General features: G+C 37.6%; 1 protein-coding gene across 1 annotated transcript in view; it reads left to right on the forward strand.

Moving 5' to 3' along the window:
- The window catches only part of LOC141899503 (metal transporter CNNM4-like), a 50,598-nt gene that overhangs the window by 14,018 nt on the left and 12,401 nt on the right, over window positions 1-24,179 (forward strand). Inside the window, exons 2-3 of the mRNA XM_074785861.1 lie at window positions 3,667-3,810; window positions 7,575-7,706. Of these exons, the coding sequence (XP_074641962.1) occupies window positions 3,667-3,810; window positions 7,575-7,706 (276 nt within the window). The remainder of the gene's footprint in view (window positions 1-3,666; window positions 3,811-7,574; window positions 7,707-24,179) is intronic.

The following is a 24,179-nucleotide window of genomic DNA, read 5'->3' on the forward strand; positions in this document are numbered from 1 at the left end:
CACCAGGGGGAGTTAAATATTGAATAATATATTATTTGTCCATTTATATTAGTAACTATAGCGTATGTATAGTATGCATATTTTGTAACCACAATCAGTTGCAAAGTTGCAGCTCATGACATGTTCTATTGATGTTGTGAGTTTCAAGGTCATTGGTTATTCTACATGGTCACCAGGGGGCATTGAATTGTAAGATAACTTTGTATTTCCTTATTATATTGGTATCAGTGCGAAAGCACAGAGCGAGTGAGGGATTTTCTTCATTGAAATTAACAGTAATGCATGTATCACATATATCTACACAAACTGCGTCATTCGAAGATGCTGTAGTGTTGGGGAATCCCCTTAGTTAAATAATAATAAAAATACCCTGTTCGGCATGCGTATTAGAAAAAAAGATATAGGCCTAACGAGAAACATTTTTTTCGCTGATAAAAAAACTGGCATCTCATGCATCCACTTCCCACTACTAAGTCAGTTCTAGACACTGTCTTCGACCGTATGGACGTTATGGTTCTCTATTGGAATTTGACTTTGAAATTTATTTGAAATCACTATTTTTTGGTGGTTGTGGTGGTCTTATGTTGTTTGTCGGGTTTTAAGCATAATTTGTGTGGTCTCAGTTGAATTTTGGATGGTAGCACTGTTTAGTAATGCCCTTAAGATTTAGCTTTCCCTTACATACAATCTGTGGGTATTTCTTCAAAAACCCGTTTCTATGTATAAATAAAGACTCATAACACTAATGTTAGCAGCTGGTTGCGTGAACATAATAAAAAATCTGATCAAAAATAATTGGTTTTGGTTTCAGTATGTCCCGGCGGCATTGAATATTGGAATCGCCACATTGTTTAACATTTCAAACCTTTTCCAAATTGGGCATAGTGTCCCTTGACCCCTAATTTGACTGATTCATTCACATTCTATTTTGACTTATAATGGACTTATCACATCTTTCATTGTGTATGATTTGAAAATGATGTCACCATTGTTTCTGCCTACCTGTACTTTGATGCCATATGCTTCCAGGAATCCCTAGGTCGACCTTCAGTCCTCTCAATTTTACAGATGTAATCAATTATTATAGATAGATAAGCTTATGCATCAATCATATGTTCATGCTTCATTTATCAAGTATTGCCATCATTAATCGCTTGATTAGTAACAGCATTTACCTCAGTGCCAATAATCAACTTTTATGATAAAAACTGGCTGTTTGGATACTTTCGCAAAAAATGTCGTGTTAATGTCTTCATTTAAAGGCCGCTTCCTGTTTCTGTAAAATATTTTTGAAGATTTCAAATGTGGATTGTTTTTATGCCCCCACAATATCTTATGTATAACTGAATTCGACCATCTGTCCGTAATGAATTCCATGCCCTTGCTTCTTATTCATTAAAAAGATTTTGCTCAATTTCAATAAATGGGTTCTACCTATGTACGGTAACTGATTAGATTTTGGGTCCTGCATGTCCGTGGGTCCAGGGCATGATCACAGGAAGCTATTTTGTATTTTTCATATATCAAACGCATAACAGTGTGAGATATATAACTGAAATTTGGTGAATGGGTGGCTCGGGGTATCTGTCAAATTTACAAGAAGCCATTTTGTGCGGTTCATTTCATGGAGCTCATAAAAGGTTCAACAATAAGATAAGGTTACAAATTCAGGTGTTTTTGACCTGATATGGGGGCATAAGTCCTCTTCAGCGATATTCTATTCATCCTAGATTTTCTATGATGATTTTGTATTGATCAATATAGTATAACCTGTAGGGGCTATAGCCTAGTAGCAGTTTGTTTTGATTTGATATTGATTTGCTGAAAATGGCATGGAAGTATTACTAGCCTAACATATAATCACAATTTGTGAACTCTGTTGGAGTCGTGTTGTAACCTGATTTCTAGCCATTGTTCATGGTGTTGTTAAAGTGTGCACTACAATTCATAGATAGTAAACATAGTCCTTAATAAGCAGATAAGGTGAAAAATTCAGCAATACTAGCAAAGAACCCATCCAAGGTCGCGTATTTCCGTCGAGTACTGTCCCCTTTCCTATGGTTTTGGCCAATATTTTCTAAATTTGGATTGATCACCATCGGTTTTTCTATAGGACCCGGCCCTGCGGTATTGCATTTAGCCACTGGCAAAAGCCGCCATCTTTTGCATATGAACGCGTTGGATTTTTTGACAAAAAATAAAGGGATTTAGGAAGTTGATCCCATCCCGTGTTTCTTTTTTCCCGAAATAATTTAATTTAATTTAATTCATTTTTAATTCATTCTTAATTGAATAATTATGCCACCCCCTCCTAAAGGTCAGCATCATGGTAGGGAGGATGACAAACTGCGTCGTGTAGGTGTAAATCTGGGCAAATCTTCTCCAGGAGTAATCCTTGCTAGTCTTGCGAGGTTTGGTCCAAGGACCTTTGGATTCGGGCCTTTAAGGCTCGGAAACTGAAAACCCAGGGCAGTTGGACCTCCTCATTTTTTTCTGCAGTCCTTCAAAAAGTAATATAGAAAAACGTCACAGAATAAATTAGGCATGTTCTCTATACCCATTTTGAAATTTTCGGTGATAGAAAAAATTCTTATTTTTTTCCCCCTTCACCCTAACAGTTCAATGGTACAGTGTTACTCGTTTAATTTAGGATCAGATTTATTTTCACTTATCTGGGACTTAAATTAGTTTGATTTTGATACTGGATTAAACATACACCATCGTGTAAATTGAGGAAAGTTCTTAACAATTTTGTTTCTTGTCTAATTTCCAATAGCAATATGTTTTATCTAAATGTTGTGTAGTGTATTTAAGAATATTATGTCCCATGTAATCAATTTTGTACCTATGTCTGATTTTACTAAAAATAAATGATTCATTTGTATCCGGTATCTAGAAGTATGTTATATCTGAGTCTGAGGGATCATTCATTTATTACGTACGCATACAATTTGAATTTTTCAACCCCCTCCCCCTCTGTACGCAAAATCGGCCATTTTTTCATATACATTAAGCATTACAATATGCAATTGCACTGACTTTCCTCATGACGTGGTGCATGTTAAGCGTTAAGTAACATGGCGGCACAATTAAGTAGGTTCATATTCATCGTTGCTAACATGATTTCTGATACTCAAGGTGTATCATACAACGATTTATTGTGTGAAATGATTCCTCTAATTTTGAAATCCCATGCAAAAGGTAACATAGCATCAAGATATCTGGTGAAAATTTGGGTTCAAAATGCGGATACTTACTTCAATGTTCGCCACACAGGCACGGCTGATTGATTGATAACTATGAATTTTTAGTGATAGTCTGATATTAGCAAGACTGGAATACTTGTTTTATTGTCATTAATTGAAGTCATTTTATAGACGTTTGCATTGCTATCCGTTTTAGAGCCTGGTTAGGCAAGACCAATCTTTTATTTTGATCAACGGGCCCGCCGAACTTGAAAACGGGAATTTTGAAGTAAAATAGAATAGCCAAAATTTTTGTTTTTCATTTTTATTTTGCCGCCAATCTTCATGTTCGGGTGTTTTCTGAGAATAAAAATAAAAGAAGTCATAAAAATCTTCCTAAATCATGATTGATCAATTCAATTCATTGATTGCTATGCCACTGTTTATTTTAGTTTCAACTGCTTCTTTCCTCTCATTTTAGGTCAATCTCACATGGCATTTGTACAGCATATAGTTACTGAAACAGAAGGAGATCCATATTATGAAACTGTTGGTCTTGTGACATTAGAGGACGTCATTGAAGAAATCATTCAGGCAGAGATTGTTGATGAAACTGATACTATCAGTATGTAATAGAATTATGCCATATTGTTATTTTGCTGGGTATCAGGTTTAGTTTTCCCATTATGATTGCTTTTAACCTACTTATTCAGCTCTGTAGATGAGATAATTAGGGAGCTAGGGAAAATTTCTGACACCCTATGATTTATTATTGTCTTGATATTAGCTTTTATACAGTTAGGCCTATCTAATCAGCACGTTTTTGATGTTTTAATGGAAATTTTTTAATAGGGTTTGATCTGATCAATTGCTTTGAGGTTCGATTTGTATTCAGGGCCAACCATTACAAGAGAAGTTTGTCAGAAACAAGAGCATTTTGTTGAGTATTATTACTCGCCTTTTGTAGGCAAAACCAAGTGTTTTTGATGCATAGGCCTTTATGTTATCCAAGATGGCCACCAGAGTCATATTGAAACCTATTTTTGAGATGTGAGCTAGTGTCAGGAACCCTATTACAATTTTGCATTCTCTACATTACTGTCCAGGGATGAAAATCCTCCATGGAAACGCTGATTTACGCGGTACGTAGTACACGTCATCCTATTGTAATCGTGAAATCCGTCACATCAAACGATTACATCCGTTTTACGTGACGTACGCGTCTGAAACTTTCACTTGCGCTTAAATGTGAAACACATTAGGTTGAGTTCGTATATGGTGAATTTTTATAACTTGGTTAATAAGAAATTGCCTAAATAAAAAATTTGAGACTCTAAAGTAGTGCCGCCTCTGTCTAGAAGTAAACCTGTATAAGTCCACGCTTAAAATAGTGCCACGCATACATTTTTGAGATACTTTATATAGGCCTTTTCTCTGATTAAGTTGTATATTTCCGTATATAGATATCAGGAAATTTATTTTGTCGTTTATTGCCCGAAAGTTCGGCATTTTCTTGGTGTGTGTGTGTGTGTGTGTGTGTGTCAGCGGATTAATTGAATGTTTACACATTGGTGATATGGACTCGGCAATACACGTGCTACATTGATTCAACATCAGCTGCTGTGCTGCATCGATACTCAGTGTTCACGTGCACTCTAAAGGTCTAGAACATGCACTGTATAGTTTTTTCTGATCCCAGTATGTTGAGTAATGCTGAAAACTTTCTTACTATTACTAAGTAAAATGATTAATAGTCGTTAATTAATTCCTGTCAGCCATCCATATTTAGAGCCCGATTATGTGTAGGCCTATCTAGTTGGTGGCGCAGTGATGAGAGCCTGCGCAGTGATGAGAGCCTGCGCATCGATAACATGAGTTACAGTCCCGTCGGCAATATCGCCTTGTACATGCGGTTTTCACCATGTATGTATCAGTAATAGATATTGCGCGCTACGGAGCGGGTGGCACATAGGCTACAATCCACACGCTCGTTTAGTCGAAAAGGTCTTGAATTAGCAGAAGAAATATTATTCACAACTGCTACTATAAGAAATTATCCTATTGTGAAACCATTAAAAACCGATTAAAAACAAATTAAAGTCGGCAAACTTAATTTGGTCAGTAACTAGTTTAACTTCTACTGATATAACCCTAAGGGTACAGCTAGCAGTTGGCCTTTGGTTCAGTTTGTGAACAGCTTGAAAACAACTGTTTTAACACATAGATGTGAAGCGTGTACCCCATGGACTGCATGGTTATTGGCCTATGTCATGGGTTCGTGGCGATTGTGCGAGAGCAGACTGTATCCGGTGGTCACAGTAAGTATAACTTGATAATATATGTATTGAACATGCATTGATGGCTAAAATGATACCTTCGTTTTTCAACCCTCTCTTTTCAACTCTGTTTTCATCCCTGACTCTCGCTCACTGGCCGAGGGGTATTCCCTATGTATGTTTAGTTGAACATTTTCAATGGAAATTGTTAAGACACTTTGTTCAATTACCTTGATCTTTCCTATAATCGTACATCCCCCAAGGGCCCATTAACGTAAGAAAATAGGATCGATCTGACTCAAGATGGCCATCCTGTGACCTCTTGTGCCCGAAAATGTCAATTTTGGCCTGAATTCTGAGGGCTGGCCGTAGTACCCGTGAGGGCTCTTGTTTGGTTTACCTTTGTTAGCGATAGAGTGGGCATTACAAATTGGCTCAAGTATATTTTGGTCGTCCAAAATGGCTACCACATCCATATTTGCGAGTGAAATCAGAATTTTAGATTATAGAAATGTTTCCTTTGCCATTTTCGTCAAAAAATAAAAGCTCTTATCTACCTGGGTTAGATGTCTGCGTGCACGATGTCTGCTTCATAGTATTATTCCAGCCTCAAAATATAATGTTTCATTTGATTTGTGGCTTCATACCATGGTGGAAAGGTGGCCTTCTTGTTTCATAAAATCCAAAGTATCATTACAATTTTCTTAAGTTAGGTATTGCTAAAACGCAGCTATAAAGTCTGTTCATTCCCAAAAGAGCCAGGAAGGAGGATCACTATATACTGCCACTTAAATAAACCAATTGTGACACATTTGTATTGTAGTAATAGGAAACATCACCGTGTGCTTGTTCCACCCATGCCTAAAAATTAGGATAATCCATACAATATAATTTTTTTGATACTTCTGATTCACTTAGTGATGTCGCTAGGCTCTCCTCATTTTGCTACATGTGTCTCTTTCACTATTGTCATCTCCATTTGATACTTTAGATTCTAAATAACTTGATTCTGAAGAGTCTGATTCGTTGGCGCTTTATTGGTGCATTTCATTTGTGCTTTATCCAAAACACCACTGTGGTACTTGGCATTGTCAATAACAATAATCAAATTGGGCGGAATGTTTGGAATGTTTGGTAGAAGTTTTTCAGTGAACTATTTTTTGAAGTTTTCAGCATTCATTTCAACGTGGTAATGTCCCATCTTTGATCCTCTTAAAAATTAGTTCTGCATTTGGTACAAACCATTAGAAAAACCAGCATGACAAACCATAAGGCCACATATCATCCCTTCCTTTAAATTGCAGTAAACCTTTAAATTAGTTTGATACTGTGAAGATAAATACTTGGAGCTATCTTGGTTGACGGTTCCTAGAACACCCCAAGGCAATTGCAAATGTATATGAAATTTATTTTGATAAAAAGGACAAATGACGAAAAAAATACAAACAACTCATTTAGAAACTTGATAATGTTCTTATTTTGTTGTAATTAATGTTATCGTTAAGGCGCTTTAAAAAAAAATTTCTTGGATTTCTGATCCGCCGTCGAGAATGCTCGGTTTTCTAGAATAAAAAAAAAAGAATTATTTTTTTTTATTTCCGCTACCTGCCCTAACAAAAAACGGATACTAGAAAGATAAAAAAATCTTATATTTTCTTATGCTTAAAATATATGTGAAACCAGATCTCATCGGTGTGTCAATTTTATTATATTCTTTATGGGTTTATAAACTGTCTAGTGGAATGGCATAAGTTCCAGTCCGTATTGGTCTGACACAGAGCTGTTGCGATACCTCCACAGACGTTTTTGGGGAAGTTTGTTTCTAGGAATAGAAAGGGGTTCCCACCCCAGAAAATTTTTAGAATATTTCATGCAAGCAGGCTCAATCAGTTGCAATCTGAGGCTGTCCGATCACGGGCCAATTTACGTGTCGGCAGCCATTTTTATTGTGAGACCAGCGCTAATTCTACACTAAGATCACGGAATCGTGAAACAATGTAGACTGGTTCCCCTTTACTTTGCATGTATTGATTTTATTTTGCTAATTTAGCAAATGCAGACCATATGCCGACGTTTAAAAATTCAAAAACAAAGATCTTACAATTTGTTTCAGCTGATAATTTAAACAAAAAACCTCGCACAACAAAAAAGCAGGACTTCACCGAATTTAATGCACCTGGATGTGAGAAATGGGAGCAGATGTCACCTCAGCTAGCGCTTGCTACATTCCAGTTCATGTCGACATGTAAGTGTTCTTTGGAATTAGTTTTCAGCTACTTTGCAGAAAACCCTGAGGGGATGAGCTGTCCGGCGTCAACTTTTATTTGTGTCACATCTTCCTCCATAACCTTAAGGGATGTTTTCATGAAACATGGTCCACTTGTTCTCCTTGCTACCTACCCCATTGCTTTCTATTGAGCAATTTTTTATCAGACAACCGGTGGAGCCACCAGAGGGCGACTTGTAAAAATATGTCAGATTTTTGTCACATCATTCTCAGTAACTTAACATTAGATGGTTGTGAAGGTATGTTCTGGACATTCTCCCATTTTTAGTCCACTTGGGACTTTCCTCCCAGCAGGCTTTTGCGTTCACCTGGCGTCTGTTTGTCCTTATAGGGAATCCAGTCATTTTGGGAAGTTTTGAAGACGCTTCAATGGATTGTTTTGATCTTTGGGCTTATCATGGATGAAAACCTTCTGACCATACACGGATTTCTGACCTTTAATTCCATTTTCTTAACCCTTACAATACCACTACCATATGGCATACGGTACAAATTGACAAGCTAGCATACCCGTACTGTATGTGATACAGTATCACTTAACCCTTCTTCTAGAAGGGCATATCTATCAGTATCAGCTGGTGCTGCCATCTGCATAAAATCCAAGATGGCAAGGGCCAGGAAAAAACAATTTGGCTGGATGAAACGGTTCAGCAGCTCGTATATGATGCTGACAGTGATGCGGGTCACTTGGAATTTGGTAGTGAACAAATTGAGAGTGACAACGAATATGACAGCAGCAGTTCAGATGATGAGACTTAGTCAGAAAATAGGTTTATAGTGCCGGCAATGATTTTGCTGATGAAAATGAAATCAGTGAAAAATGAAATCAATTTTTTTAGACCCTGTTGATACGGTTGTCATGGCAACGGACACCAATAACAATAATGAAGAACCAGAAACTGTCCATCCTCAAGGTCACATATATCCAAATTATTTGTCTTATTTGTAAGCCCAAAGGTTATCAACACCCTGGTTAGTTAGTTACCTAATCGTTGGTGGCAAGCTTTTTATAATCGGATGGGCTTATACCAACGTTAGGGATGACAAGGACCAAAACACGGTTGAAAAAAGTAACACTTCAAAAATATACTTTCTATTCACTTCAGTCCACGATTAATGGCTTAATTCACAAACTAACACACATACTTCGAAATAATCCAATTTTATGTATGTTTCGAGTGATTAATCAACATTATTTTGAGAAATTAATTAATTTCTCCACAAATTTCGCCATTGGCCGCCATTTCTCTGTATTGCACATGTGGCATGATAAGACAAGGGGACCTACAAGGATTTATATAAAACTTCCAAGACGAAACGACAATTTTTATTTTTGATGGTTTTCCAACTTATATTTCAAAACTTCGTGTTTTCCAAAATAAATAATGAAATAATAAATTCTGGTAAAAGAAAAATGTAAATAAGTGTTGATTTCTTAATTTTTTTCAATTTCGTCGTTTCGCTTTATTAGTTTGTGCTGTTGTCCTGGCCTCAGTCCACAGGTGCCAGCACCTCCAGTAATTTTCAAAATGGCAGCTGTTGACTCAACGGAAATTTACTCTCACTTTACGGCCGATTTGCACATGGATTAAGATCGTCAGGTGAGGTGTTATAGGTATCAGAAAAAATAAGAAACTGTTGTGCGTCGATTACAACAAAAATTAGATGGATATCTTAGGAGACAATGAAATGCCAGGCAAATTACTCGTCAGTCAAATTGGCTGACGAAGATTGCATACAAAAATGACCTTCCCATTCCTGACTGTGGTTTGTGAAAATATCCGATCTTGAAACTAAACCACAGACAGGTTACTGACTACACCCTGGTATACAATATATCAGTGTCAAATACATAGGTTACAATTTTCTGAGGCCTGAAATTATACCCCAATGAAACCCCTTACATCCGGCCTTCCGACATATTGGTGGAAAAGTTGGTAAATTAGTGGAAAAATAAATCTTTTAGTTGTGCTATTGAAATTTTTACTACATAAAGTAAGGATATATGGCATACAATTTCAGTTGGAATTGAATAGATCAGTGCATTTTGCTGGGAGTCAGCAGTTTATCTGAAACTTTTTCGTGAAGTTTTCATGGTGGCCATCTTGGAGAATGTGACCTTGACCCACATTATTTATGTCTACTTTGTTGGCACAAAAGTTATCAACAACATGCTATATAATTTTTCTGTGTCAGATACCTTGGTAACTATTCCATGAAGCCTCAAATATACCCCTATAAACCCCTAAATTCCCTCTGGTACAGCAGGGGAGACACTGTGGTATTGAAAGGGTTAATTCCTGCGGTAGTTAGCACAACTGTGGAGTCAGAGAAACCAATAGGGCCTATGGCATCTCATTGGAAAAGCGGCTCTAATTCAGGCCCAAACTATTAACATTTTGATCAAAAGAAAGTAAGCTTTTTAGGCTTAAAGTTACTGATTTTTAGCCCACTTGGGACTTTAGTCCCAGCGGGCTATTGCGTTCACTTTTCGTCGGTCGTCCGTCCGTAGACGGAATCCAGTTATTTTGGGAAGTTTTGAAGACGCTTCAAGGTAATATCTTGATATTTGGGTTACACATGTACCGTAAAAACCGGCGTATAAGTCGAGTTTTTAACCCTTGATTTTACCACTAAATTATTGACCTCGACTTATACGCCGAGTACAGTTTTCTACGAAGTATTTTCAGGTCACAAGAAATATTGATTCTACCAGACAAAAAAGACAGTGTTCATCTTCTTACTGCTATAACAGTTTGAATAATTATTTATGATAAATAAAGTTATTTAATGAAAAAAACTTCTTTCATTTTGACACAGCTTCATTTAAAACGATGTATTCATATATGCGCGCTCATAGCAGCGCTTAATACATTAGGCTATATATAGCGTGTGACTCACACTACTGTATCACTATATGGTAGTGTACTATACCTGAGTGTGTGTAACAGTCTGTTGATTAACACACAGCAGCAATCGGGCTGACGCGTGGCGGCGTGCGTGAAGGCACACATCCTTATCAAAACAAACTATTCAATACAATGATACTAGTAATTATTCTTCTAAGAGAAGGGACTCGACTTATAAGCCGGATATATGTTAAAATCATGAAATGTAGGTCTAAAAATCGACCTCGACTTATACGCCGCGTAGACTTATACGCCGGTTTTTACGGTATCTACCCTAGACACATCTTCAGCCCAAAAACTGGCCCTGTCAGATTCAAGATGGCCGACTGGCAGCCATTGTTGTTCGCCAAAATCAGCACTTTTTACACATTTTTGAACTTTTTGAGCGAAATTTTGAAGACTCTTTGATCAATTACCTTGATCTTTCGGATATATGTGAATCCCCCAGGGCCCATCAGCATAACAAAAATTGGGTCGATCGGACACAAGATGGCCGTCCTATGACCTTTTTAGTGCCCAAAAATGTTAGTTTTGGCCCAAATTCTGAGTCCTGTAGCTTCCTACTGGTTTATCATTTCTCATTGCAATTTGTGATGGGTATTCTTTGGAAAGGGATGTTTTATACCTGAGACAGGTATTTTTCATCAGCCAATTATGACGCAATTGGCGGCCATCTTGGTGTCAGCAGTACTCATTCGTAAGTGGGAAAAAGTTTTTCCACATTATATTGATACCTAAGCGTTTGTTACCACAATCATTTTGAAAGTTGTAGCTCATAACGTGTTCTATGATTGTGGTGAGTTTCAAGGTCATTGGTTTTTGTATATGGCCACCAGGGGGCGTTGAATAATGCAATATCTTAGTATTTCTATATTATATTCATATCAATGCATATTTTGTAACCACAATCAATTGCAAAGTTGTAGCTCATGACATCATCTATGATTGTGGCAAGTTTTAAGGCCATTAGTTATTCTATATGGTCACCAGGGGGCGTTGAATAGTAGAATAACTTAGTATTTCCTTATTATATTGGTACCTAGGCATATTTTGTTACCATGATCAATTACAAAGTTATAGTTCGTGACATGTTCTATGATTGTGGTGAATTTCAAGGTCATTGGGTTTTGAATATGGTCACCAGGGGGCGCTGAATAGTAGAATAACTTAGTATTTCCATATTAAAGTGGTAACGAGGCATATTTTTTTATCACAATCAATTACAAAATCGTAGCTGCTGACATGTTCTATGATTGCGGTGAGTTTCAAGGTCATTGGATTCTGTATATGGTCACCAGGGGGCGTTGAATATTGAAATTGTTAGATTGTTGAGCATTTGGAACCACTTCCCAAGTGGGCATGGTGTCCCTGGACCCCTAGTTGACTTTGTCGACTCGAAATCTTCATAATGGGTCTGGGGACCTTTCCAGTAATAACTTTCTCACAAAATGCCGTGCATGTAAACTCGTCTTTTGTACCGTACACTTTTGTTATGCGATTAGTGCCATTCAAAACATTACCAAACAAAGATAAAACGTTGAGAAGATGAAACTGTGAAACGTTCCAGTTACGCATTAATTAGCAGTCAAAGTTCGGTTTTTTTTCGTGAATATATGTTCCATCCGGAAAATAAATACCTCAATCTGCGGAGATCACGTGGGCTCTTTCAGCTAATCACTGCTCTTCACCGGGTAGGTTGGCCTGCGTGATCGCGCTTGTGACGCCATTGTGAGAAAGCTGCGCTCTGATTGGTTATTGAGGGAATACCCTTAGCAGCTGGGGTATTCCCCAAACCACCAGTTTAGCTGAACGAGAAATTGCACAAGGGATACACGCCATTTTGACGTCTTGGGTAAGTGAAGTTCATGTTTTTTGCTGAGCATGGTACAATTATCTAATGTAGTGTGAGGATCCAGTTAATTATGGCAATGCTGGCTCCAATGTTGATGGAATTCTGACTTTGATCTATTCTGTCAGTGTCTTAAGCACGCAAAATTCTCACGCCGAAAACTAAATTAAACAACCTGACTACGGTGGTGTTTTCTGTCGATTTCTAGTGACAAAGTATCAAAGTTCGCGTAATTTTTAGCTGCATGTGATTTATTTTCAACCGCATTTGTGTGCCCTTCTAATAATTATTAATCATCAAATTAAAATTTCAACTTAATTTATTTCGCCTGGGAGACGATCTGCTCTCAGCCGTGTATGGGCTTACGTAACCATAAAGTGTGAAATATTTCCATTTTTAGCCCACTTGGGACTTTAGTCCCAGCAGGCTATTGCGTTCACTTTTCGTCCGTCGTCCGTTCGTCCGTTTGTCCGTCCGTCCGTAGACAGAATCCAGTTATTTTGGGAAGTTTTGAAGATGCTTCAAGGTAACGTCTTGATATTTGGGTTACACATGTATCTACCCTAGACACATCTTCAGACCAAAAACTGGCCCTGTCAGAATCAAGATGGCCGACTGGCAGCCATTGTTGTTCACCAGTCCGTAGACGGAATCCAGTTATTTTGGGAAGTTTTGAAGATGCATCAAGGTAACGTCTTGATATTTGGGTTACACATGTATCTACCCTAGACACATCTTCAGCCCAAAAACTGGCCCTGTCAGAATCAAGATGGCCGACTGGCAGCCATTGTTTTTGCCAAAATCAGCACTTTTTACACATTTTTGAACTTTTTGAGGGAAATTTTGAAGACGCTTTGATCAATTACCTTGATCTTTCGGATATATGTGAATCCCCCCAGGGCTCATCAACATAACAAAAATTGGGTCGGTCGGACTCAAGATGGCCGTCCTATGACCTTTTAAGTGCCCAAAAATGTTAATTTTGGCCCGAATTCTGAGTCCTGTAGCTTCCTACTGGTTTGCCATTTCTCATTACAATTTGTGATGGGTGTTCTTTGGAAAGGGATATTTTATACCTGAGACAGGTATTTTTCATCGGCCAATTATGACGCAATTGGCGGCCATCTTGGTGTCACCAGTACTCATTCGTAAGTGGGAAAGTTTTTCCACATTATATTGATACCTAAGCGTATTTTGCTACCACAATCAATTAGAAAGTTGTAGCTCATAACGTGTTCTATGATTGTGGTGAGTTTATAGGTAATTGGAATTCGCATATGGCCACCAAGGGGCGTTGAATAATACAATATCTTAGCATTTCTTTATTATATTCGTACCTATGAATATTTTGTAACCACAATCAATTGGAAAGTTGTAGCTCATGACATCATCTATGATTGTTGCGAGTTTTAAGGACATAAGTTTTTCTATATGGTCACCAGGGGGCGTTGAATAGTAGAATAACTTAGTATTTCGTTATTATATTGGTACCTAGGCATATTTTGTTACCATGATCAATTGCAAAGTTGTAGTTCATGACATGTTCTATGATTGTGGTGAGTTTCGAGGTCATTGGGTTTTGAATATGGTCACCAGGGGGCGTTGAATAGTAGAATGACTTAGTATTTCCATATTAAATTGGTAACGCGGCATATTTTGTTATCACAATCAATTACAAAACCGTAGCAGCTGACATGTTCTATGATTGTGGTGAGTTTTAAGGTCATTGGTTTTTGTGAATGGTCACCAGGGGGCGTTGAATATTGAAATTGTTAGATTGTTGAGCATTTGAAACCACTTCCCAAGTGGGCATGGTGTCCCTGGACCCCTAGTTTTTCAGATTCATTGTCCTCAATCTCTGCTTCTGGATTCTGCTTAGGTGGGTTTTTTGGTTTACCTTTGTCAGCAATATGATGTTGGCATTGAGCCAATTCATGTAAAATTGCGGTACGTTTTTATGTGAGCATTCGTTTCATTGGTTCTCGTATTAAACGACGTATAATCGATGCGATTGAAGACATGGCGATCCTCCGTCGATGACATGGTCAACTGAGTTAAAATTCTACGAAAAAATTTTTGGCGGGAAAATTCTTAGCTCTTGGTCTCGCAATGACCTTGGTTGGGGGGCGTCGTCTCTACGAGCGAGTGGGATTGGCTGTTTTTGGGATATACGGGGAATTCCGGCGCTACTGAAATAATTATGGGAAAGCCATAGAATGGCGTACGTTTCATTGGACTAGGTGCCGTTCATGTGCGAATTTCAAATTCTCATTGCTGGTGAGGATGTAATCAGTTCACACATCCGCTATAGTTATTGTTTCATTTTAATACCCGGTGATTGTTTTGATTGACATTGAAGTGTAAGCGAACATTCTCTTACACGAGGCCTCCACTTGCGCGCGGAGTGCTACACGACACACAAGCTCGTACAGTACACAACTATTTTATTTTAGCGCGTGCATGTTTGACATGAAAATAGGCTGAGGATGAGCGCTGTGTTTTCTGTTTGATAGAATTTGTAATAAATTGTAATTTCTTGTGATCTGAAAATATTAAGCAGCAAACTACAAGTATAGGTCGAGGTCTGAATATTGCAGTCGTAAATTCCAGGATTTAAAACGATCTAATAGCTATGGTGGCTGATTCGGGCCATGTAAAAAAAATCACAAATGGTGCACATTTTTTTTAAAGACGGCTAAAAGTCGTTTTTCATGCAATAAAACGAAAATTACCATGTTAAAACGAGAAATTACCGCGTTAAAACAAGAAAAAGTCATTTTATTGGCAATAAAACGAGAAAAAGTTGTTTTATTGCGTGATAAAACGAGAAAAAGTCGTTTTATCGCCGATAAAACGAACTTTTTCGTTTTATTGCCGCATTAAAACGAAAAATAGCGCTATAAAACGAAAATTACCACTGCCGACGTATGAGCTACATATGTTTGAATTCAAGTGTGAAAACATGCCTTGACATGTGGCCTAATTGAAGTTTTCCAGGAAACTGGCAGTGTTCCAACAATCTGCCATTCATTCTCATAGTGACTATATTAAAGCTGGTAACGTAAAAGCACACACATTACTGTTTCATTTTTAACACAAGAAATGACGCGCTGGATGAAGTTATAATTTTTGAATAATTCTCGAAATCTACGCTTTTAGACAAATTTCCCGTGCACAACTTAGATGATTTCTGCGGTATTGTTTCCATGTAAAAAAGGTGATAAATTTTTTTTTTTTTTTGCCCAAAAATTTAGCAATTCTACTTACCTACTGACTCATCCTGAAAAGTTGAGTTGGTGTTACGGCAAACAGACAATTATTTTGGGATGGCCTTATTTGAATATTTTTTCGTATTGTGAAACATATTTTTTTTTTAAATATTAAATAGTTTCCCTGCCACGCCTACCTGTACACTACAGAATTTTGGACGTGGACCGTAACCAAATGTATATCTTTGGTCTTGTTTGACTACAAAATAATTCTTTAAGAAAAATAAAATACAATATAAACTTGTGGAACTTTGAAATCATGAATTAAAAAGATTTTTCAAGCAATGCCCTTATTCCAGCTTTCAAGGTAAACCACACTTTGCCCATGGGCAATTTTTTTTCAGTATTTCTGTCATTTCAATATGGGACGGAGGGCAAGTTATTGTGACAGTCGTTTTTCCGCAACCAATGCCAACGGTAACAAGATCGTAGGGTTTTCCATGGCTGGCCTAATAGATATCCTAACTTGACAAGCCCTGACAGTGTATTGAATACTTTTTATTTCTGTTTTGATTAGGCAGAAACTAAATTGGTACATTTCTATTGTTTCAGATTTGTAAAATGGATGTTGAATGATACGTACAATCCCTATTCGGTTTCTATTTGTCTATACTACAGCAAACACCGGAATAGCTTCAAAATCGATACGCCACTGGATTAAGACAATTCTTATATGAAACAATCTAGTGGTACCAGCACGTGCAGTAGTGATAGATCGGACATTGAATTTCGCTCAGACTGCACATTTAAACAAAAGTTGAAGTTAATACAATTCAAGGCTCAATGGACTCACTGCTCGTCAACAACTTGTTTGCAATCAAACTGTTTTGCATTTTCAAAAATATCGAGAATCAGGTCGATTTTGATCTAATCACATGTTTTATTCAGCCACATATCTTCACTTCAAATCTAGAAAATAAAGAGCATGGTTCAAGGTTTATTTTGGGACCATAGAATTTGTTGTACAAGTTAGTTAAATGTCCAAGCTTATTCATACTTTGCTAGTGATAACCTTTAAGTCCTAATAGCAATGACAGTCTTGGTGATTTTTTAAAACTTTTAAACAGGTCTTTAAGTATTATTGCTGAAATTTGTTATATCGTTACATTATTAACTGTGTTTGTAATGACAAATTATGTGTTATAATCAGGACTTTATGAAATTTTTCATTGAGAGATTTAATATTGCAATATTTTTGAAAATGCTTTCAATAAAGTTTGAATAAGTTGGACAACCATTTTTCGTCTTCTCTGTGAAGTTTTTGCTGTGTCTGTTATTCATCTGCTTCACTGATATGCAGTTTGAAACTGGAGTGGTTGGATAGAGCATCAAACATAAACCTCAAAAGGAATTACCAGCGAAAAGTTTTAGCTCATGTGGAACTGTCAGAAAATATCCCCAGAAAACAAGCATATTTTAAAATTAAGACATTATTGAATTCTAAATTACATTTCAGCACAAGTGGTGACATATATATTTGTTATACATGTAAGTGTAATTGATATATTTAAGAAACATTGATCCAGCCTGCCGGGCGAGGCAGGACCTGTCTTTTTCCCAAACTGGAACTTCGATTATCTCGACGAAGTCTCAAGGTCCATGGACCTCTTGTTCATTGAAAATTGTCGATAATTGATAACTTGCGACCGACTTCATTCACTTTTGCATCTAAGCTGGTCTGCAACTTCATTGCCTCCATGGTTGAGGAAAGAGCCCTGATGTCTGCTTCATCATGACTTTGGAGCATATTGTGTGGCCTAGCCAGCCCGGCCCGGCCAGTCCCCAGTTTGGCTATCACTTGATATAATGCTTTTGCAAATATTGAAATTTGAATATGGTCGAGGATGAAAAACACTTTCTGTTGTTCTGTCCACTTTATACTCGTGTAAGAAATACCCTATTCGAAATGCTTCGCGGCGAATTCGTGGATATTGACCTAATATCTGACCATGAACTATTTATATTTTTAATGAGCATGAGCAACAATGACCATGAAATTTGTATTTTAGTCAGTAATTCAATTAGTTCCATTGCCGATATCAGGATGGCGTCAGGGATTTAAATAAATCTACTGGGGTCAATCTACTGTGCTGCCATCTTTGAACACATCCGGTCAACTTTTTCATGTTTTATCCGGTATATCTTTTCACATGTTTAATATGTTTTATAATTTGTCATCATTTTAACCATTTCTTTGTCTTGTTTAACTTTGTTGACGTGTCACTAAAATGTTTTATTGTAAAATTTATTAGTGTCAATGAAGTACTTGAATTGAATTGAATTGAATTATCCTCTTGAGTCTGGGTTGAAGTAGACATTATTGTCATTTAAGATAACTTGTTTATGTTATTCTGTATGAATTACGCATGTGTCTTTTATGTTGTATTTTCTTATTTTAAAATTTGTAACTTTATTGAATTTGGGAATTTTATATGTAATAAGGTTCAATTAAGAATTGATTTGAATTGTCAGCTAATACACATGCTATCAGAGGACACGGAGCCGTATATGACAGCTATGTTATTATAAATTGCTAATCTCATGAAACCCGCATACCCCTTATATCGAACATATTTTCTAAAACATTTGAATATTGAAATTATATGTTTACACATTTTTAGCCCACTTGGGACTTTAGTCCCAGCGGGCTATTGCGTTCACTTTTCGTCGGTCGTCCGTCCGTAGACGGAATCCAGTTATTTTGGGAAGTTTTGAAGACGCTTCAAGGTAACGTCTTGATATTTGGGTTACACATGTATCTACCCTAGACACATCTTCAGCCCAAAAACTGGCCCTGTCAGAATCAAGATCAACATAACAAAAATTGGGTCGATCGGATTCAAGATGGCTGTCCTATGACCTTTTTAGTGCCCAAAAATCCTGTAGCTTCCTACTGGTTTGCCATTTCTCATTACAATTTGTGATGGGTAATAATAATAATAATAATAATAATAATAATAATAATAATAAAAAGTTCTTTTAAAGCGCTTTTCCGCAGTATCCCATGCTCAAAGCGCTATCTCCTGGAAATACTGCAAAAACAGGTATGTCTTTAGAGCGTTGCGAAAAGATCCTTCGTCAACTGTGGAACGAATGGAAATGGGTAGTCTATTCCAAAGGTAGGTTGCACAGCTAGAAAAGGCACGGTCGCCATATTTGGATTTAGAACGAGGAACGTGTAAAGCAAAGCTGGTAGAAGAACGAGTGCGCCCCTCTACCCTACGTAGCAGATTTGACAAGTAAACTGGAGCAGATCCATGGATACAACGGTTTACGGTTGACAAGATCTTAAACTCGATTCTAGCCTGGACAGGCAGCCAATGGAGTTCTATGAGAATAGGTTTTATTCTATCAAACTTCCTTTTACGACACACTAATCTGGCTGCCATATTTTGTACTCGCTGAAGAGGCGCTAATGTTTTTGCTAGTAGTCCGTAAAGTATTCCATTGTTAAAATCAAGACGGGACAGGACGAAAGCATGAACTAATTTTATAGTGCTGTTTTGGTCCAAGAATCGGCGTATGCGACCAATTTTATACAAAGACGCGTAAGCAGCTTTACAAGTACGTTTAATATGCTCCTGCATAGTCATACCCTGGTCCAACCAAGCCCCTAGGTCCTTAACAGACTCAGAGGTTGTAATCGGAACACCGTCTACTTCAATCTCAGGCACTCATCCAACTTTTCTCGTAGACACAAGATTAACAGCCTCCGTCTTTGGAGGGTTCAGCGCGAGCTTATTAGCAGTAAGCCATGATTTAATATCCGTTATACAGGTCTCCATGTTTTTCACCATTATGTCACGCTGCGATCACCGAGCGCAACCGAATCAATAAGCTGATAATCATCAGCAAACAGTTGATAATCCAAGGAATGATCACGCATCACATTGCTCAGCGGTAGGGTGTAGACAGTGAACAATATAGGGCCTAGCACTGATCCCTGCGGCACACCAAATTGGAGAGGAACGGATTCCGACAGTTGACCGGAGATGTAGAGTGAAAGAGTTCTCCCCTGCAGATAGGATACAAACCAGCACAATGCCACATCACTCACTCCAATACACGTTCGGAGCCTTTCAAGCATGATAGTATGGTCAACGGTATCATAAGCAGCGGTTCAATCCAATAACGTTAGAAGCACTTCATGGCCAGAGTCCAACGATGTAAGAATCTGGTCAGTTACTTTCATTAATACCGACTCAGTACTATGGCCTCTTCGATACACCGATTGGTTCGGGTCGTAGAGACCGTTAAGTGTCATGTGAGTGATGAGACGCACAGCTGCAACACGTTCGATTAGCTTGGACAAATAGCTCAAGTTAGAAACAGGCCTGAAACTCCCGCGGGCATCCTTGTCCATTGAGGGTTTTTTGAGAAGTGGCTTCACAATCGCAAATTTCAAAGCAGTAGGAAACTGCCCACTCTCCAACGATTTATTTACTATGGACACTAACACAGGTAGTAATGACTCGATACACCCCTTTATTACAACTGTTGGAATGGGGTCGAAAGAACAATATTATGGGTATTCTTTGGAAAGGGATGTTTTATACCTGAGACAGGTATTTTTCATCAGCCAATTATGACGCAATTGGCGGCCATCTTGGTGTCACCAGTACTCATTCGTAAGTGGGAAAAAGATTTTCCACATTATATTGATACCTAAGCGTATTTTGCTACCACAATCAATTAGAAAGTTGTAGCTCATAATGTGTTCTATGATTGTGGTGAGTTTCAAGGTAATTGGATTTCGTATATGGCCACCAGGGGGCATTGAATAATACAATATCTTAGCATTTCTTTATTATATTCGTACCTATGCAGATTATATTGATACCTAAGCATATTTTGTAACCACAATCAATTGGAAAGTTGTAGCTCATGACATCATCTATGATTGTTGCGAGTTTTAAGGACATAAGTTTTTCTATATGGTCACCAGGGGGCGTTGAATAGTAGAATAACTTAGTATTTCCTTATTATATTGGTACCTAGGCATATTTTGTTACCATGATCAATTGCAAAGTTGTAGTTCATGACATGTTCAATGATTGTGGTGAGTTTCGAGGTCATTGGGTTTCGAATATGGTCACCAGGGGGCGTTGAATAGTAGAATGACTTAGTATTTCCATATTAAATTGGTAACGAGGCATATTTTGTTATCACAATCAATTACAAAATCGTAGCTGCTGACATGTTCTATGATTGTGGTGAGTTTCAAGGTCATTGGTTTTTGTAAATGGTCACCAGGGGGCGTTGAATGTTGAAATTGTTAGATTGTTGAGCATTTGAAACCACTTCCCAAGTGGGCATGGTGTCCCTGGACCACTAGTTATATTGACTGCTTGTAGCCGCCGATGAAATTCATGCCAGCCCTACACAGGTTGTAGATAGCTTTGTCATTCCACCGGCATCCCCATGTCAGGGTCTTACTTTTATATCAGACTTCCAAATCGTGTATACATCCGCCATTTTGACTGAATGATCCGATTTACTTATCATTTCTATTTATGCCTGCCGCTTCTGATATAATCATACATCCTTTACTATTACAATATGTCTTCTAATGTTATTCAATGCAATGTAACATTTCGACGTTCAAATAGAGCTCATTATATAATCACAGGAAGTCATTCTACATCTTTCTACATCTTCGTCAATAATATTTTGCCAAATAGCTTGTATGTGTACACATAGACCTGTGACGTTTTGCACATCGATTTACCGTTGTCGTTTGTAAAATGACGCTGAATGGTTAACATTGTTAAGGTTTAATGATGGTTTACGTTTTATAAGGCGACAAAAAACTAGAATCCATCCCGACGAAGTTCACAACTCACTCTGCGACAATTGTATTGATTTCTCAGCTGTGTGCATAAAACGTTAGATGGCTAAATGGTACCTGGCATTAACCATCACTCTACTGAATTCATCACGTAGTTTAATCAATACCTCTTGAGCTGCCTTCTAGTGCGCTCGTGTCTTGTATGATAGTCTGTTGAACGAGTCGTGGAAGAATGAAGAGTGCTGCAACTGATGAAGCGCAAGCAACAAAAAAGTTGTGTTAGAAATCTAATTTTGTATTCCATTTCATTAGTATTTTCTTGTTTTTGTGGTTCTCTTTCCATCATAATCTCGGCTTGATTACGTATGTACACACAGTGTAAAGCTACTTTTTTGTTTAGGAAGAATTTTTCATTCAAAAACTACTCTACTGATGAGGAATCAATATTTTTCATAATCTATGAAAAAACTATGATTTTTGGAGGAGACTATTATCAAAACTACCCCAAATTTGTTTTTGGTGTTGAGAGGTCTAATTTTTATCATTTTTGGTTAGTAGATTCTTCATTGGCCAGAAATGATTGACACAATTTGAAGCAAAGTTGTACAGTTTATCATGCTAATACTCCCTCTTCAGTTTCAAGGTCATGCAGATATCTATATGGCAAACATGTCATTTGAACATTTCTTTCATATTTCAAAGAAATGTTTTTGATAGCACTTTTCAGAGGTTGGCAGCCCTGCCTTTATTTTAGCATTGGTTAACGTCTATGACATCATGCCAATCAGGGCCGCACTTTTTTGCCCGATCAAGATTATTTCTGAAGGCACATTTCGGTTGGTTGCTGTACATAAAATATAGGCCCTATTCATTGTATCTACTATGATGTATGTATTTTATCAATCGGAGGCAGACACGTGCGCGCGGCGACAGTAGTAATGTAAATAGGCTTCTACTGTTGCCATGCGCGTTCTTGGCGAATACCTTCACTTCAGATATTATACACTGCCATGAGTTTTAGTGAGCATTCATCGGCGCATTTTAACTGCAATAATTCAGGGCTCAACCGGTAATGCGATTGTTATAGAATGAGGATGTGGCACATAGGAAATAGCCATTACCTCCCAAAATATAGTAGTCGTTCAAGATCGCTCTAAGTGCTTGGAAAACGCTTTTGATTTCTAGAATTTTCTCTGGGGAAGGCCCCCAACCCCCCCTCCCCCGGAATAGCTTCGCGTCTCAGGTGCTCGCGAGTGCCTGCTACACGTATGTAACTAAAAAAAAACCAGATTTTATAGGTCGGTTTTCTCATCTCTGCAAAGATGAATAGAATAAATCATTCTCTCGAGTCTACTCTATGTGCTACTGACATCATTGGCTAGCTAGTTTAGAAAATCAATACCACCTGCAGCACTCCTTACTGCGGTGTTTGTTGGAAAATCGATACTGCCAGCAGCACCCTGACTGTTCAGTATCCAGCTAACCGACAGATGAAAAATGGTGTCTTATATTTAGCTCTATATATGCTACGTGGTCTAGTGATTGTTTTAATGTAGAGAACAAGTGGCAATTTTTCCGCCAAAATACCTTCACTGATGATGTAGTTTCTTGTATACCTGTTAGAGGGCAGCAATTCCTTGCGGTGTAACTTTTTTAAAAAGTTTATTCATGTTTATTGGTAAAAGGGATGCAAAGAAATGAAAATTCCAATCAAGCAACTGTTTTTAGCCCACTTGGGACTTTAATCACAGCGGGGCTATTGCATTATCTTTTTGTCCGTCGTCCGTTCGTCCATCCGTAGACGGAATCCAGTTATTTTGGGAAGTTTTTAAGACACTTCAATGTTATGTCTTGATATTTGTATTACACATGTATCTACCCTAGACACATCTTCAGCCCAAAAACTGGTCCTGTCAGAATCAAGATGGCCGACTGGCAGCCATTGTTGTTTGCCAAAATCAGCACTTATTAAACATTTTTGTGTTTTTTGAGGGAAATTTTGAAGACGCGATGATCAATTGGGGGCCGGTTTCACGAAGCATAATTAACTTTAATTATAATTAGGACCTAAATCATGATTAAATTTCCTTAATCATGATTAGTTAATTACGATTAAAATTCGGTTTCACGAAAGGGTTTAATTACAAAATTAACTAATTACATAATTAGGCAACTTAATTACAATTTAACTGTATCAAAATGGCGGAACTTTAGACAGCCATTTGCTGTCCAAGCATCAACAACCTTCCTTGTTTAGAGGAATAGAGAAATTCACTCCTTTGGGAGTTAAAGATTGCTCTGAAAGGTCTCAGGAACCAGTGGAAAAACTTAGCAAGATGTCTCAAAAGTTTTTAAATAGAAACTCACCTCCAGTCAGCAAAATAAAATCCTCGTAAATGGGGTTTATTTCCGAGCAGCACTTTTTAACACTAACTCCATAGATATGTACTCTACTGACAGAAATCTATCATATGTATTGACAAAATCAATTAATTCAATACTTCTAAGTATGTGGTGGTCGTGCTGACAAAAACATAGGACGTTTGAAAATAAATCAATAGAATTTAGAGTATTGACATGCCTTTTTTACAAAAGGCAAAAAATCCAAACAATATT

Source organism: Tubulanus polymorphus, chromosome 2, assembly GCF_964204645.1.
Source record: "Tubulanus polymorphus chromosome 2, tnTubPoly1.2, whole genome shotgun sequence".
NCBI lineage: Eukaryota > Metazoa > Nemertea > Palaeonemertea > Tubulaniformes > Tubulanidae > Tubulanus > Tubulanus polymorphus.